The sequence below is a fragment of the Lactuca sativa genome, chromosome 7, assembly GCF_002870075.4.
Source record: "Lactuca sativa cultivar Salinas chromosome 7, Lsat_Salinas_v11, whole genome shotgun sequence".
NCBI classification, from domain to species: Eukaryota; Viridiplantae; Streptophyta; class Magnoliopsida; order Asterales; family Asteraceae; genus Lactuca; species Lactuca sativa.
In genome coordinates, this window is record NC_056629.2 from 133,841,654 (window position 1) to 133,860,456 (window position 18,803).

At 40.0% G+C, this 18,803-nt stretch overlaps 2 protein-coding genes and 1 long non-coding RNA gene across 3 annotated transcripts; all 3 read left to right on the forward strand.

Moving 5' to 3' along the window:
* The first annotated feature begins 9,305 nt into the window (after positions 1-9,305).
* On the forward strand, positions 9,306-10,707 carry LOC128127331 (uncharacterized). Its single transcript, XM_052765793.1, has 3 exons — positions 9,306-10,100; positions 10,231-10,638; positions 10,704-10,707. Exons 1-3 carry the CDS (start codon positions 10,072-10,074, stop codon positions 10,705-10,707), a joined length of 441 nt encoding a protein of 146 aa, XP_052621753.1. The 5' UTR covers positions 9,306-10,071.
* Positions 10,593-11,598, forward strand: LOC128127173 (uncharacterized). The gene is made up of 3 exons (XM_052765594.1): positions 10,593-11,043; positions 11,125-11,248; positions 11,335-11,598. The coding sequence occupies exons 1-3, from the start codon at positions 10,742-10,744 to the stop codon at positions 11,569-11,571; spliced, it is 663 nt and encodes a 220-aa protein (XP_052621554.1). The 5' UTR covers positions 10,593-10,741; the 3' UTR covers positions 11,572-11,598.
* Positions 11,599-12,143: 545 nt separating this feature from the next.
* Positions 12,144-13,013, forward strand: LOC128127174 (uncharacterized). The gene is made up of 2 exons (XR_008225236.1): positions 12,144-12,362; positions 12,889-13,013. It is a non-coding gene; the product is annotated as an uncharacterized LOC128127174 (long non-coding RNA).
* Positions 13,014-18,803: the final 5,790 nt, after the last annotated feature.

Below are 18,803 nucleotides of genomic sequence, written 5' to 3' on the forward strand. Positions count from 1 at the left end.
TTGTGTATGTACCGGGGTAATCCCAATGCCGGGGTGAGCCTGATGCCCGATGCGGTCGGATGCCGGGGTGAGGCCGATGCCGGACAGGAGTCCGATGCCGGGATCCGTCCCGATGCAGTTTGGAGTAATCCCAGAGTTATGTGATTTGTTATATGTATGTGTATGGTATGTGGTAGCATGGGGGAGCTCATTAAGCTTCGTGTTTACAGTTTCAGTTTTGGTTTCAGGTACTTCCGGTAGCAAAGGGAAGAGCTCGGGGTGATCACATGACACACACCACAATTGTCAGCCTGGGATTGTTTTAGAATTTGATATTTCATCATTTGTTTTGATACAATATTTTATGATATTTTGAGACATATGACAGTTGGTTTTCTTATCAATTAAGGATGATTATAGTTTTTATAATATTTTCAAACAAATTTTTTGGGCCGTATTTTTCGGATGTTACAAGTTGGTATCAGAGCTTTGGTTTGAGGGATTCGGGAATACTTTCGAGTGTGTGTGAAATCAAATTAAGGAAATGGTATAAAGTTTTCAAAGGAAAATCATAAAAAAAAAAAGAATTTGGGAAAAATGGAAAAGAATTTTGAAAAGAGAAAAGGGGTGTGGTGCAAGCTATCAACCGGGCTCAAGTAAGTACTCCCAAAATACCCATACAAATTTATGTTATGGTATGTTTATCAGCTTTATGTGAACAACATGCTAGATTAGTACTAAGGATCTAGTGGGATGCCTTATGTGCCTGCTATATGTGTATCAACTTTATTATAAATGCATGCTAGTACAAATTAGACAATATGATAGTCAGAATAGTATATGCTTGATTATGAGTACTCAATGCTCGAATGCTGCTTGCTTCGTGCTTTTAGGAGTCTTAGTTATCTTTTACTAACTAGTAGATGAATATGTTAAATTACATATTGCGAAGATTAAATAATTTTAGAAGGTTAGGTCTAGATCTATTGCGCAACTCTTGTTTGAGTCCAACCGTTGTAGGGTAGGAACTCTTATTCAAAGAATTATCTAGTCTTAGTGATATATAATAGTATTCACGAGCTAGTTAGGGGAGGTAGCAGGGACTTCTTATGTAGCTGATAGTGGAGAGTGGGTTAGTGATTATCCTAGGGCAATCCTAGGAAGAGTTTAGTATGAGAATAACAGTAGTAATAGGAGGGACTTGGTGGAGTCAAGTCAGTCCTTGAGGAAAGTACGGATAGATGTGGAAGGTAGTATGGGCCCGTACTACTGAAAGTAGAGGATCCGTACTCGGATCAAGGAGGGAGGAGATAAGACCAAGGAACTTTTAGTGTATGTGATCCCTCGAGTTATATTAGTATTTTGACGTTTGTTATGACGTGTTTTCAGAATGGTGGTTTTACGCCCCAGACCAGCAGTTGGCAGTTCAGGTGCCGGAGAGGGATCGGGTTCAGGCTCTAGAGCCGAGCATCTATATGAGCAGACCAGGGAGTTTCTCTCCTCAGAGATCACTCGCATTATACTTGAGCAGACCAGAGGGGGTTGGATTTAGAGACGAAGAGGAAGAGGAAACCTGAGGGGGTTCAGTCAGGAGGTTCGGGCAAGAAGCCCAAGGTATTAGATCACAGATCTCGGAGCCAGCAGAGCCACGGTCGTTGTGGAAAATGTGGCAGGATGCACGAGGGGACGTGCAAGGCAGGGAGTTCGGGCTGCTACAATTACGGCCGAACTGGTCATATGAGCTGAGATTGCACAACCAATACCACCACCACGACAACAACACATCTTATTTGCTTTCAGTGCAATCAGAGGGGACACAAGTGGTCCCAGTACCCAAGCTTAGCAGCAGCAAGGAAGGTGGTAGCACCTTCTCCTGCCACATTGAGGATTACAGATGGCCGCCAGGGCCGGGCTGAGGCGCCTACGATGCAGAGTAAGGCTTTTCAGCTTACTGCAGAGGAGGCACGAGCAGCCCCTGACGTGGTGATAGGTATGTATCCTTCTCTTATCTCTTTATTTGATATTGTTTATTGCTCATGTTTGCTTGTTTTGTTATAGGATCGTTCCTAGTGAATGGTATATCAGCCTTAGTACTATTTGATTCGGGTGCTACACCATCATTTGTGTCGCTTGCACTTAGCAAGCGATTTAGTAGATTTACGGGGGAGCTGGATTGCCCACTCGACGTTGAGACAGCCAATGACAGGACCGTTAGGGTCTCGAGAGTTCATAAAGGATGTACGCTACGGTTATTTGATGAGCAGTTCTCAGTATATTTGGTTCCTATTCCCCTACGAGGGAATAAGGTTATCATGGGTATGGATTGGTTGAGCCCCAACGGGGCAGTGATTGATTATGAGCAGCTGCTAGTGAGGGTTCGTACTCCTAGTGGGGGAGAGCTAATGATTCAGGGTGAGAGGCCACAAGGCGGACCGATTCTCTGTTCAGTGGCGAGAACGAGGCGCTACTTACTGCAGGGTTGCGCAGGATACGTCGTCTATGTCATGGATACCCGGGATAAGGGTAAGGCGACGGTTGATGAGGTACCAATAGTGCGAGAGTACCCAGACGTATTCCCGGAGGATTTGTCTGGGATACCCCGGAGAGGCAAGTTGAGTTCCGGATTGACCTGATCATTGGTGCGGCTCCGATAGCCAAGGCACCATATCGGCTGGCTCCTCCCGAGATGTAGGAGTTGTCTACGCAGCTGCAGGAGCTACTAGACAAGGGTTTTATCAGGCCGAGTAGTTCACCATGGAGGGCCCCGATCCTGTTTGTAAAGAAGAAGGACGGGTCGCACCGTACGTGAATAGATTATCGGGAGCTGAACAAGGTAACGGTGAAGAACCGTTACCTACTACCGAGGATAGATGATTTGTTTGACCAACTTCAGGGAGCATCTTGGTTCTCCAAGATTGATGTATGGTCCGGATATCACCAGATGCGGGTCAGAGATGATGATGTGCAGAAGACCGCTTTTAGGATCCACTATGGCCATTATGAGTTTGTGGTTATGCCGTTTGGGCTCACCATTGCTCCAGCTGCGTTCATGGACCTCATGGACCGCGTGTGCAGACCGATGTTGGATCGGTCTGTAATAGTATTCATTGATGACATATTGGTTTACTCCAAGATTCAGGAGCAGCATGAGGTGCACCTGAGAGAGGTACTAGAGACACTAAGGAGGGAGAGACTTTTCGCGAAGTTCTCCAAGTGTGAGTCCTGGTTGCGCGAGGTGCAGTTTCTTGGGTACCTCGTCAACCAGAAGGGTATTTTGGTATATCCGACCAAGATAGAGGTCATGATGCAGTGGGAGATTCTGAGGTCTCCATCTGAGATTCGAAGCTTCCTAGGTTTGGCAGGGTATTACAGGAGATTTATACAAAATTTCTCCAAGATAGCAGTTCCGTTGACCCGAATGAACAAGAAGTCGGTGGTGTTTCGTTGGGGTCCTGAGCAGCAGTCAGCCTTTGAGACACTCAAACAACGATTGTGCGAGGCGCTGATTCTCACCCTGCCAAAGGGAGTAGAAAACTTTGCAGTATTCTGTGACGCTTCGATCATAGGATTGGGAGCAATGTTGATGCAGCGAGGTTATGTGATAGCTTATGCCTCGAGATAGCTGAAGCCTCACGAGGCTAACTATCTGACGTATGATTTAGAGATGGGGGCTGTGGTGTTCACCCTTAAAATTTGGCGACATTACCTCTATGGGACCCGATGTACCATTTACACGAACCACAAGAGTTTGAGGTACCTCATGGATCAGCTGAATCTGAATATGAGGCAACGTCGGTGGTTAGACGTGGTGAAGGACTACGATTATGAGATCCTTTACCACCCGGGCAAGGCCAAAGTAGTGGTTGACGCTCTGAGCCGCAAGGTGGTAGCGGAACCGATCCGAGACATCTGCTTGAGGATGACAATGATCACTCCACTGTTGGAGCAGATCCAAGAGGCACAGGTTGAGGGCCTGAAGGAGGAGCGTTAGAAGTGCGAAAAGATTGTGGGCCAAGTGGCCTCATTTGACTATGACAGCCGCAGATTGTTGACCCTGCATGGGAGGGTCTGGGTACCATACTGGGGCGGAGTACGACATATATTGATGGATGAGGCCCACAAGTCTCGGTTCTCCATACGTCAAAGGGCGACGAAGATTTATAGAGATCTTCGACCCGATTACTGGTGGCCCTGCATGAAGCGGGACGTCGCCTGGTACGTGGAGAGATGCCTGATCTGCAGGAAGGTCAAGGCGGAGCACCATGGGACACATGGCAAGATGCAACCATTGGACATCCCCATGTGGAAGTGGGAGGATATTACTATGGATTTTATCACTAAACTTCTCAGGACCGCACGTAGGGTCGATTCGATTTGGGTCATCGTGGATCGGTTGACCAAGAGCACGCACTTCATATCGATCCAGGAGAGCATCTCGGCCGATATTTATGTGCGGGAGGTAGTGGCCCGTCACGGAGTGCCTGTCTCGGTGGTGTCAGACCGAGATGTCTGGTTTACTTCCAGGTTTTGGAAGCGGTTTCATGACGAGATGGGTACTCGTCTCCATTTCAACACCGCTTTCCACCCTCAGACGGACGGTCAGAGCGAGAGGATGATTCAGACTCTCAAGGACATGCTTCGAGCATGCGTGCTAGATTTCGGTGGCAGTTAGGATACGTATATTCCGTTAGCGGAATTTTCATATAACAACAGCTACCACTCCGGTATATATATCGGCCTCCCTTCGAGATGCTTTATGGGAGGAAGTGTAGGACCCCGATCTGTTGGGGTGAGGTCGGTCAGAGGGTCTTGGGAAGTACAGAGGTAGTACTCAAGACCACGGAGCGGATCTAACATATCCGGATCAGGCTCTAGAATGCTTAAAGTCGGCATAAGAGTTATGCCGAAAGACGACGTTCGGAGTTGGAGTTTCAGGTGGGCAACATGGTCCTCCTGAAAGTGTCACCCTAGAAGGGTGTTATTTGGTTTCAGAAGTGGGGCAAGCTGGGCCCCAGATTCATCATCCCCTTCCAGGTTGTAGCCCGAGTTGGCAAGGTGGCATACTGGTTAGATCTTCCAGCAGATCTCATCCAGATCCATAACATATTCCATGTTTCTCAGCTGCGAAAGTTCTTGGTGGATGATTCAACAGTGGTACCCTTGAAGGATATCCAGGTTGATGACAACCTAAATTACATAGAGAGACCAGTGGTGATTCTGGATCGCAAGACGAAGGAGTTGAGGAATAAAAGGGTCGAGCTAGTGAAGGTACAATGGCAACACAGGAAGGGTTCGAGTGGACATGGGAGTCCGAGGAGGAGATGAGGGAGCACTACCCGAAGTTGTTCCCCGATGCAGCAGCAGCAACAGACTTCGAGGATGAAGTCTGATTCAAGTGGGGGTGATTTGTAACACTTGTTCCTTGAGGTATTATTTAATTTATTGAGTTAATAATTGTGTGGGCTATCACTTGGACATTGGATTCACTTGGACATTGGGCCGCCCATAAGCCGTATGCCGGGCGTAACCTGGTGTACGCGGGGCATAATGGCCATTGGATTCGAGGGACGTGGGTGCGTACGCCCAACGTACACAGGCAGATGCTAAATACCAATTTTAGGGTTAAGGACCTATAAATACCCCATTATAGCCTCTCTTTTTGCCTCCTCACCTGTTCATCACCCTCAGAGAAACCCTAACTCGTTCATACTCTTTCTTGTGTGTGTGTTTGATATTTTGAGCTTATTTTGGCAAAGAAGGACTTGGAAGAAGAAAGGAAAGGTTGGAGAAGAAGCCCTTGAGTACCTTGAGCTCAAGGATTTGGAACAAGCTCACCATTTGGCAGCAAGAGGAGGTATAAAGCTCCTATTTTTCCTCCTCAAAGTCTAGATCTAGGGTTTTGAAGATTTGGACCTTTTTAGGTCCAAAGATTAGATCGTGACCTTGCAACTTCGATTTTGAGCTTAGGGTTGCCACCCTTGAAGCTCAATGAGTTCCTTTAGCCATAAAGTTGCAAGCTTTGAGGCCTTTATGAAGCCATGCAAGAGATCTAGCCATTTTTATGGAAGTTCATTGTTATTCTTAGTGTTGGGCTCAATTGGTGGATTGCAAGCCACCAAGTGATCAACTTTAAGGGTTAGGGCAAAGCATGGGGCTCAGATCTGTAGTTTGGATGTAGAGTCATAAGGGATTAAGTCGTTTTGGAGAAAAGTGCTTAATAGGAGAGTACGTTGGGCGTACACGCCAGTACGCGCATCGTACAAGCCCTTCAGTAGTACGCATAGCGTACATCAAGGTACACCCATCTTACGCTCAGTCAGTGGACTTTTGTTATCGGGCCTTGGTTTGGGCCAAGTCTTGGACATAGCAGTAATGGGCCTTTAGAAGTTAGTTAAGGGCCCAAGGATTAGTGGGCTTGGAAGGAAAGCCCATTTGAAGAGTTGGCCCCAATTTAGAAAATTGGGCCATTTGGGGACTTAATGGGCCTTAGTGAGGACTAGAAAGGATTAGGCCTAGGTCATGGACCAAAATAGATCAGAGGGGTAAAATAGTCATTTTACCCATGGGAAAGTCATCAGTTTTTGACTACATGTCTATTTGGTCATTATAGCCGGGGAGTAGTTGGAGCAGCAGTCGGTGTCACTTTTACTCGAGTTATTCAGCAGTCAGTTTGAGAGGTGAGTTTTCCTTCAGTAGGAACAGTCCTAAGGCACCAATGCCGACCTGTTTAAGTAGTTATAGTATGTCAGGGCGAGCTTAATGCCGAGATTAGCTCGATGCAGTTTATATGTTTCTGGACTTTGGTCTGATGCCGAGGTGGTCCCGAGAAGTAGTTATGTATGCTTGATGTCTTTGTGGTTCATGCATGTTATTTGTTATGTGTTATGTGTTCCGGGCTTCGGTCCGATGCTGTGGAAAGCCCGATGTATGCCAGTTCATATGTTGTATATTACATGTTCCGGGCTTTGGTCCGATGTCGGGCAAGCCCGATACAGTATATGTGATTATGTTATATGCTTATGTTATGTTGTGTATGTGCCGGGGTAATCTTGATGTCGGGGCAAGCCCGATGCTGGGGTGAGCCCGATGCCCGATGCGGTCGGATGCCGGGGTGAGCCCGATGCTAGACAGGAGTCCGATGTCGAGATCTGTCCCGATGCAGTTGGGAGTAATCCCAGAGTTATGTGATTTGTTATATGTATGTGTATGGTACGTCGTAGCATGGGGGAACTCACTAAGCTTCGTGTTTACAGTTTCAGTTTTGGTTTCAGGTACTTCCGGTAGCAAGGGGAAGAGCTCGGGGTGATCGCATGACACACACCACAGTATTCAGCCTGGGATTGTTTTAGAATTTGATATGTTATCATTTGTTTTGATACAATATTTTATGATATTTTGAGACATATGACAATTGGTTTTCTTATCAATTAAGGATAATCATAGTTTTTATAATATTTTCAAACGAAATTTTTAGGCCGTATTTTTGGGATGTTACAACTTACTTCCAAGAGTATGACCGACTGTGGAGGTTTGAGTAAATTAATACTCGAGAAGTGAGTTACAAACTTGAAAAAGGAGAACATAGTAATAAACTAAAGAAATGACTGATCTCAATCATATATTAAGATCTCCACTTAAATCTCCAAATCAGATAAAGACTTACACTGCTTAAGTTCCCAAATCCAAAACAAACTAAACTAAATATGCTCAGGCCAATACATTTGAAAATCTTATGTATTTTTATCATATTTGACTATCAAACTTGGTAACTGACATTTTCTTAGAGAATGGATCAACAGATTTTCTTCCGATATGACTTTATTGACTATGATGTCTTTACATTCGACTTATCATCAATTATGATGTTACTTATCGAGTTTATGCCATTTGATCTTGTGTGACTTCAAACCCTTACTGAAGGTAAATTTACCCTTACAGTCACAAGAAACTTCAAAAGGGCCATCAATGATCGACAACACTGATGCTACTGATGAATCTCCTTTAATCACATATTTTTTCTTTGCAGTGTAACTAGCTGCAATATACTATATAACTTTGTTGTTAAATCCACTATAGTTTCTGTTTTTGACTTAAGAGAAACACCACTTATTATAAGTTCATAAGTAGTCCCCTAAAAAGATACATTACTTTTTTTTTATTATTTTTTTTAATTTTTTTTATCAATAATGGTCCATTTATCATCCGAGGACTGTAAGGCGTATTTTACATTCATGTATGTTTTGATACGTTTTCAACTAGTTTGGAATGACTCATGTGTTTTGAATATGAATTATGTAACTATTAGAGTTTATTTGTTATTTATTTTATTATCACAATATAAAGATATATAGTAACATCATGCTTCACTTTTTCTGAGACGAAATGTTTATGTTTATTTACGACCTCAAAAATAATAATACATATTATACTCTTTTAATTGAAAAAAATTATAAGAAATTTTGGAAATGAAATAACATCTACATTTAATGTATAATAAGTATGTGCATTCGGTCCTTTATCTCTTGCGTATAAGAAATTTTGGAAATGAAATAACATCTACATTTAATATTTCTTTTGAATCAAATCCACTCCCACACTTTCAAGCAAACACATACCATAAGTTTATATGAATACCAGTCCTATTTAATGTAGAATGAGATATAATTATCAATGATTTTCATCTGGCCAAGAGGATTGTTGAAAGCTTGGAACTCACAATACTTGCAACTCAATGACATGATGGACTTGATCCCCAACTCTTGGTGATGACACTACTAGAAAACAAAAGGTTTTGCCACAGAAAAATAGCTACGGTTGAAGGTTCATAACACGTTCTTGATAATTTCTAAGTATAGAAAGTTGGGCATAATAAAAAGAAGAATCAGGAACAAAGCAAGGGTTGAAGGTTCAATCGTCAATGAACATCTAGTGAATGAAATCGCTACCTATTGTTCTTTATATTTTGCCCCCACGGTTGAGACACACCATAATCAAGAGCCACGAAATTTTGCACCACAACATGACAACTCTTCAAGTGGAGATATATTAAGCGTATTTGCCTTTCCATCAAGAAGATTACATGAAAAGGGTGGAAAGAAAAGACCCTTGAATCATGAAGAACTTCACAAAGCACACACTTACATCCTACTACATTGTGCAGAAGTTGCCCCTTTCATCCCAGAATTTGATCGAGCAGCCCAAGCATCATATCAAAATGAACTAATTTCAGTACTTAGAGATAAATACTTTGCATAATGGTTTAAATACAAAGTAAGTAAAACCAATTCAATCATACTTGTTAATTTTTGTGTTTTTTTCTAGAAACATTTTGCATATATGCTCTTTAATGTAGGTAACGAGGGACTCAACTGATGGAAGTGCTAAACATTAAAAACCTTTACCAAATGGCCCCTCGAACAATGCTTGGTCTTACAACGGCTACTTTGTAAATGGTTATAAGTTCCACACACAAGAATATGGTAAAGGACGTGCAACAAATAACTATGGACTATGCGTGAGGGGGGAGATATATAATGGCGAAGAGTCAGACTACTACGGATTATTGGATGAGATCCTAGAGATTGACTATTATGGCCTTGGGCGCTCGACTGTTGTGCTATTCAAATGCACTTGGTTTGATAATATCCGCGGTGTAGTAGTTAACAAGAATAAATTGGTTGATGTTAAACCTACGTCTCGTATTCAAACTAATGACCCTTTTTGTTTGGCATCACAAGCGGAACAAGTATTTTATACACCATATCCTGCGGTGACAGATGAATTAAAAGATCTTTGGGCGGTTGTCAAGACAAAACCAAGAGGGGTACATGAAGTCACCGAAGCTGAAACGGAAGTTGCGCTTGATGGAAGCACTAAATCAAATGGAGTCTTTCATCTTGATGAACGGTTTGAGTTACCGAATGAAGTAAATGTTAGTGAACGTTTGAGCCTAGCCTCAAATAGAACTAACTTTGAGCAAATATCTTCCGATGAGAGTGAGGGTTTTGAAGTGGAAAACCAAGAAGATGATACAGATGAAGATGATAGAGACGAACCAGTTTATTTTGACTACTATGATCCAGATGAGGACGAATGTTAGGAAGTTTGTTTTATGTTATATGGTATATACACTTTAATATATTTGTTATCTTGTTTTACTTTTAATTTATAATATGGTATGTAGACGCTAGTCTATTTGTTATTTTTCATTATCATCTAACATATTTGACTATTTTTGTTATATAAATGTAGCATGTCGGATAAAAGCCTAGCACGTAACCTTTTTCCGGTTCGTCCTTCGTCGGGTGGTAGGCCATCGTCTTTGCCTGACCGTAGTGGCCTTCAACGCATCCCTCTTACAGGTGGTTCTGTACCAGGAGCCAGGTCATCACCTTTGCCTGATCCTAATGGCCTTCCACGCATCCCTCTTACAGGTGGTTCAGTACCAGGAGCCAGGTCATCACCTTTGCCTGATCCTAGTGGCCTTCCATGCATCCATCTCACAGGTGGTTCTGTACCAGGAGCCAAGTCATCACCTTTGCCTGATCCTAGTGGCCTTCCACACATCCCTCTCACAGGTGGTTCTGTACCAGGATCCGGGTCATCGCCTTTGCTTGATCCTAATGGCCTTCCACGCGGTGGTTTTGTATCGGGAGCCAGGTCATCGCCCGACCCTAATGGCCTTCCACACATCCCTTTGTCGGGTGGCCTTTCACACACTTCAGTTAGGACGACAAGGTCAGGATTCTCAGGGAGTAGTAGCATGGGTGACATAAATACCAACATGGGCTTGACTGATGCTATAGCAGATATAGGGGTGGTACAGAATGTTGGGAATGGTATTGCATATGGTTATGAGATGACAGGCAACAATGAAGACCCTGCTAGTGATTTTTTCTATAATGGGCCTGAGCATGAAAATGAGCCTGAGCATGGGCATGAGTCTGTGCATGAGCCTGAATCACCAATGGTTCAGACGCCCCATTATTCGGGTACACATGGTGGATCAAATGATGCAGATTCGAATGGCTCTCATAGGCCATTTATCACACGAAAGGGGTACAAGTAAGTCTTTTTTTTTAATTATTATAAATTTACTATTTTTGATGTTATAATTATCCTTATATGGTTATTTCAATATTGTAGGTTTGGGAGACAAAGTATTCATCGGGCGATCGTAAAGATATTTTGGCAGTCTATAAATGAACCTTGGATTACTTATAAAAAAATTCCGAAGGAAGTTGTCACTCAAATGTTTGAGCGTTTTAGGGTAATATATCAATTATTTATTTTTATTATCTATTTCTCATTCACTGTTATTTTGCATTTTAAACTTTTACTTTTTATTTTTTACAGACTCAATACCGGTGGGATCCAAATGAAGAAGGGTTAATTCGTGAAGGTTTTGAGAATACACTGAAAGATCGCTACAGGGGTAGAATGAGGGATGCTAGGGAAGCATCGGTAAATTCTGCAAGAAAAGCTGGCCACGTTATCGCAGAGATTAATAATAACTTTGAGATTCTTGCAAATTACAATCCTCCTGAAATACATATAGTGTTTGGCGACGTTTGTGCAGGGCAAGGAATCTAATACATTATTGCTTATTTTGTTGTTTTTTATTTTGTATTCTAATTATATTATATATATATATATATATATATATATATATATATATATATATATATATATATATATATATATATATATATATTACAGAAATGGGACACGGATGAGTGGAAAAAGTTGTCCAAAAGCAGAAAAACAACCGTAACACTGATTCTGGGGGGGCAGCCAGACATACGGGTGGTAGCATTGGATTAGAGGAGCACCGTCTTAAATTGGTAAATAATCCTAATTATTGATTTTAGTGATACATTTTTCTTTCAACACTAATTATATCAATTATATTGTGTCGTTTATATACAAACAGTTGACGGGTGAAGACCCCTCATTCATTGATCTTTATTATAAGACACATCTTACTGCCGAATCAAAGAAAATATATTTTAGGGGCGATAAAGAGGCACAAGTGGATTTTGTGAATGAGACATCTGGAGTGGCGATCGTAAGTTGTCTTTATCTTTTTATATATATTTACTAATATTAGTTTTTACTTTTTAGTACAATAACAAAAACTTTCTTTTGGTATGTTGTAGGAATCATATAACACAACCCTATCTAAAAAATATGGTGATGATACGACTCAACATAATGTGAATGATCCTGAATTGTGGACCCAAACACAATTGCTTAGGAAAGGCGGGAAACAAAAAGGTCCTATCTATGGGGCAGGATACTCAGATCTTCACTTTCTGATGACGGGTGCATATTCTTATGAGTCAACTTCAGCTTCTGCTGACTTTGCAAAGTCACAACAGGAGGTACTATTATTTACATAATATATTATAGAGAAAAAAAATCAAGTAAAGAGGTACTTAATATGGCTGAAAAATATATGTTCATATTGGTAAGGTACATTGTTGTTACGGGTGAAAATTGAAATATGTTGTCATTATTAATATTAGGTAAAGTGCATTGTTATTATGGTTGAAAATGATACTTTTTTTTGCTATTATTAAATTAGGTAAAACATAATGCTACAATGGGTGAAAATTATAGTATGTTGCTATTATTGATATTTGGTAAAGTAAATTGTTGTTATTGATAATAATTTAAATATATTGATATTATGGATTAGATATATAAAGTACAATGGTATAATGGATAAAAATATAGTATGTTATTATTATGCATATAAAAAGTTATTATTATGGATGTTAAAAACAATGTACATTTTTATTAGCAATAGTGTGTTTTTATATTGAATTAAAAATAAAGTACATTGCTATCATGGTTTAAAGTTTAATTACATTTACTAACTGCATGTGTTTATCTTGCTATATTTAGGTAAATGAGTTGCGACAAAAAATGTCAAACATGGAACAAGCCATGGAAGAAAAGCAAAGTGAAATGAATTTGCAAATGCAACAAATGCGAAATGAAATGGAATTGCAAGTGCAACGACAATTGGAGGCCTTTATGAAACAAATTAATCCGTTCGATAATCCACCAAGTAGTTCTTAGTTTTTGTTTTAGAGCACTAAATTAATGTTATGTTATTGACTAGTTCTTAGTTTATGTAATGGTATTGTAATGGTATTTTGAGTATTTGAATGTATGAATGACATGTTAGTGACTATTTTAATGGTAATGAATGTAATGGTATTTGACTATTATTTTAATTATTTATTTGGTTTTTTTAGCAGAAAATTTGGATATTTTTGCAGTTATAATTCTATAGGAATTATAAATTTAATATAGCAATAAAAACTGGTAAAAAGTTCATAGAAAATCTGTAGGAAATAAATATTCAGTAGGTATTCGGTAGGAAATAAAATCCAATAAAATCTGTAGGTAAAGTTGGTAGGTATTCTGTAGGAAAATCGGTTGGTAGGTAATCCGTAGGTAAAGTAGTTGGTAGGTATTCTGGAGGAAAATCAGTTTGTAGGTAATCCGTAGGTAAAGTAGTTGGTAGGTATTCTGTAGGAAAATCATTTCGTAGGTAAAGTAGTTGGTAGGTATTCTGTAGGAAAATCATTTCATAGGTAATCCGTAGGAAAATAATCCGTATGTATTTTGTAGGAGTTCCGTAGCTAAATAACCCGTAGGTAATCTGTAAGTACTCCGTAGTTAATGTGTTTCGTAGGTATTCCGTAGTTAAATTTGTAACAGAATATTCCGTAGGAAATGCGTAGGAACGTTTGTAGCTAATTGGTAGGAAAAAATTACCCACGAGGGTTTTCCCTACAACCCGTTTTCTGTAGGAAATCTGTAGGTAACGCCTTTTTCCTACGGATTTACTACCAATTATGCTGTAGGTAATTACTTAGTTTTCTAGTAGTGTGATGATGATTATCACCATGATCAATGTTAACAGGATCTGCAATCTTACGTGAAATCACGACTGAATTGATGACATCATCATTTGGATGAAAAACGGAGATAACTTCTAAGTTGTTGTGGTTCTACCACTAGATAGAGAAAGACACGGGCACCATGAGCACTCCTCAGCATGAGCAAAGCACCTGGGGCCATGTACTTTGCCAAATGATCAATCACCTTAACTTTCTCATCAATATCCATCCCTACAAGTGCAGTAAAAAAAATGACATCATATCCCTTCATATCCAATTACGCCACATTCCAGTGTTTGGTTTAACTTTTTGAGATTTAATTGGATTCCTAAATGAAATTGTTTTCCACCAAATGAATGAAAGTGAATTCCTTTAAAGTTTAGATGGAATTAATTCCAATTCATGAGGGAAAGTGCAAGATTACCATATTACCCTCTACCACCATCACTACTACCGCTGACCACCAACCACCAACTACCACCCCCACCGTGACCACCTACCCCCACCGCTGCCACCAACTCCACCACCACCACTGCCGTCGCCACCAGCCATCATAGCTACCACCACCATTGTCATCGCTTCCGCGATCACCACTACCACCATCACCCACCACCACTGCACCGCTACTGTCACTAACCGTCACAGCTACTGCCACCACCTCCGTCACCACCACTACTGCCGTCGACACCTCCACCAGCATCACCACCACCGCAACCTGTCACCACCTCCACCACTACCACCACCATCACTGCCACCGACCACTACCACCGCCATTATCTCCACCATTACGCCAATACTACTACCACTGCTGCCATCACCACCACCGCTACCTCCATCACCACCTGCCTGTTGGGTAATCTTGATGGGTTAAGTGGGTGTTTTTGGTTCATGGGTCAATCTGGTGCCAACTTTCCATAGCACCTAGACTGTTATTTCCAGCTTTGTTTCCTGTTTTTTTAGCTTAGTAGATAGGCAGCTAGAAATACCACTTAAGAGTTTTTTATTCCTTTGTTTTGATGGATCAGAAACTAGCTTTTCTGTTTCATTGTATAGACTCGTATATATGTTTTCTTTTAAGGAGATGACTAGGAAATTTGTCCCACCTTGAGGTCCATGTTCTTATTTTTACTGTGAATTTTCGTGTATGTTTGATCTTGTGCACAACATGTTACACCATCACCACCACCACCACCATCACCATCACCATCACCATCACCGTTACAATCACCACCCATCAACACCACTACCTTCGATACGATCACAATCCGCCACCACCACCATAATGCTACTGCAACCATCATCACCACTGTTGGAATCCTAAGTCGAGTAGGACTTGGAGACCAAGTAATAGCAACCTAGTTCTTAAGAAATCATAAACAAGTAGGTTTCTAGTTTCCTAATTGTAATCTAATTACAAGTCGGTAGTTAGGAGTATATATATATATATATATATATATATATATATATATATATATACATGGTTTTAGGTCGAGTTATGATCATTGGAAAACATTGTAATATCGTGAGTTTTGAGAGAGTTTCTCATATAATCAAAGAGTTATTTTGATTAGAACAATCGTGTTTACATATTCCAATCTTTAATTGGTATTAGAGCTAGGTGAAGACGGTGTCGGTTTGAGAGTCGGTTTCAAGAATACCGTAGCCTTTCGCTGTGGGGCAGAAGCAGCGGGAACCGGGTTCGTTTTAAGGGGGTATGGATTGTTTTGAGCGCGAGCTGAAGCATCTCAACAACAGCCTCAATTTTTCTTGATCGGAATTGTTCTAAGGTAGAGAGAGACTAACCGGAGGCACGAAATAAACGGACGGGAAGACGTCAAAGCAGGTGACTTTGATTTGGTTCGTTTTGCGGGTGATGGAAGACGGTAAAGGTGGTTGTGACCTTGTCTTGTTGTTCAACGGAAAAGTGCTCTCGGAACAAACTTGATTAAAAAGGTCGGGGTGGTGAAAAGAGATAATAGGATGTTTATCGGGGTTGAAGAATTCTCTAGAAGGACTTAGAGATTCGGGGGTGATTGTTGGAATCCTAAGTCGAGTAGGACTTGGAAACCAAGTAATAGCAACCTAGTTCTTAGGAAATCATAAACAAGTAGGTTTCTAGTTTCCTAATTGTAATCTAATTACAAGTCGGTAGTTAGGAGTATATATATATATATATATATATATATATATATATATATATATATATATATATACATGGTTTTAGGTCGAGTTATGATCATTGGAAAACATTGTAATATCGTGAGTTTTGAGAGAGTTTCTCATATAATCAAAGAGTTATTTTGATTAGAACAATCGTGTTTACATATTCCAATCTTTAACCACCACCACCGCCACTATTACCCATCTCCTCAACCACCACCATCTAGCTCCGCCACTACTAACTGCTACCATCACCACCACCACCATCACCCATCACCACATAACTTATAAAACAAAGTAAAACTAAGAAAACAATATAAAAGGGCAATTATGTAATTTTACAATATTCTAATTCCATTTCCTTCTAACCAAATAGTATATGGAAATGGGTTCCAATTCCATTTTTTGCCAACCAAATAGACAACATAATTGGATTATACATTCCTGACAGATTCCAATTCCTTCATAAACATTCTGTGAACCAAACACCACATTAATCATCTTTCTTTCAAATAATATGGCCTTTTGAGTTTTATCATAAATTAGATCATAATTTGCTACACCTTTAATGTACCTCGAAATGTGCTTTATCACTTATACACAATTCTTAATCTTCTTCACAGCTATAAAAGTGTTTCTCGGGATAACATCATAACAACATACACTGTATCATCTTTTGTCTCATCGCCAACTGACAAGGGAGTGATGTCAGGTAGCACCACCTCATGTCCCACCTGTATAGTTTCACCACTCATATTTGCAGCCATAACTTCAGCTTTATAAACCGCAACTTCATAAATGTTGATTTTCTTGCAAAGATCCTTTTCATCAAAGAACTCCTCATCTTTTTTTTTTCTTTTGGTAATATTTTTATTAACTAAGCAACTTGCCTGTTGCTTAATATCATCCTCATGTAACAACTCTATTTCAATAGAATCTTGCTTAGCATATGAAAGAATCTCTTTTTCTTTCTCACATTCAGCCAAATTTCCTAAGATACTTTTTTTCTTCTGGTGAAACTGACTCGTATTTTCTTTCTCACATTCACCGGTAACATCCTTAACCTCGAACTTGCCTACTTCATCAACTAGGATTTTAAGATCTATATCATTCAACCAAATTTTGTACAACCGACTTTTAGATTGTGGTACCTTCATTAGTAGCTTTTTTTTTTTTTAATTAATATCATATATCCACAAGAACAATCCAATCATAATCATACGATCGCCGTTTTGTGTGAGTTGACCCAAGCTAATAATATTACAACATAGTTTTGGTATGTAATATACCCTTTGAAGAATTCGTTTCTCATCATTCTTACGCCGGAATACAATGGATCCTTTGACCTCAACGAATACTTTTGAGTTATCTCTGAACTTTACTTACCATTGAACTTCTTGCTTGAGATCTCAAAACTTAGTCTTGTCCCTAATCATGTTAATATCGAAACACCATATCTTGGATTGATTTTGTGTTGGAGGATATGTGAATATGGTGATGGTGGAAATTTAGATTCCTTAAGGATCATGTATGTTCACTTTCCAAACTGATATTTCCACCTTATGCCTGGGTTACAGAAATCCAGTCTAGGATAATCCAAAAGGACACTTGTGTATTTAAGCACAAAAACACAAACGAAATCGCCAGAGAGTTTTGTTTTCGTTTAAAAGAAAAAGATTTGAAGAAAAGGTTTTTCTCTACGACTCAATGGAAGAGCTGTATATATACATAATCTAAAAGGACCACCGCTAGGGGCACTGTCCCTAGGACCCTTCAAGGGGGCGCGACCCCCTTGACCCCCGCCTTTCTGTCGTGAAAGCTTATAATTTGACCTTATATATGCATGCACTCTGCATTAACCAAACATATAATATAGAGTACAAACGATAAACTCCTTAGCTCACATCTCAGTTCCAATTATACAAAATTCCACGTGACACTAAAATCACAAACATTTTGCTCTTCCTTTTCATCTGTTTTTAGTTTTGGGTTCACCTTTTCTTCATTCAAGAACACTTCATCTTCCGGCTTTTGGTTGTGTACTACTGCCATTAGTAAAGCTGGTTCATCATCGTTGTGACCTTGGGCTAGGTCAGGGCCGGTCCAGACGGTGGGCAACCCGGGCGACCGCCCAGGGCCCACGACTCAACGGGGCCCAAAATTTCGGGATTATATAGTGTGTGTGTGTGTATATATATATATATATATATATATATATATATATATATATATAACCAATTATTACCAAAATGATTTTTAGGGTCTAAATTTGGTTCAAACTCAAACTAGCTCAAAAGATAAACAATTTGACTTGCTTGTTATTGCTAATTGAATGTGATTATAGTGAAGAATAAATGATTTTTTTTAATCTTTATTACATTTTTCTTTAAGGGGCCATTTTTTTCTTTTCGCCCCGGGCCCCATATACGTTTGGACCGGCCCTGATCAAATGGTATGTGGTTTATCTATGTGTAATTAGCTATGGATAGTAATATATTATAAGAGAAAATTAATAATATGTTGAAGGGGTTGGGTTTATATGATCAATAATCATTATCGAATGATATTGCCAATAACATACGATCCTATAGGGTCACCCCTTAATCAAGTTGGTACTTATTAATATTTATGCATGATGATACATAAGAGAGTCTTATGCATGATAAAAACTAGTTTATTTGGCCATTCCATCTCTCTAAAACCATAGGTTTTTCTACACAAAATACTTTCTCTCTTTTGAAGTGGTTT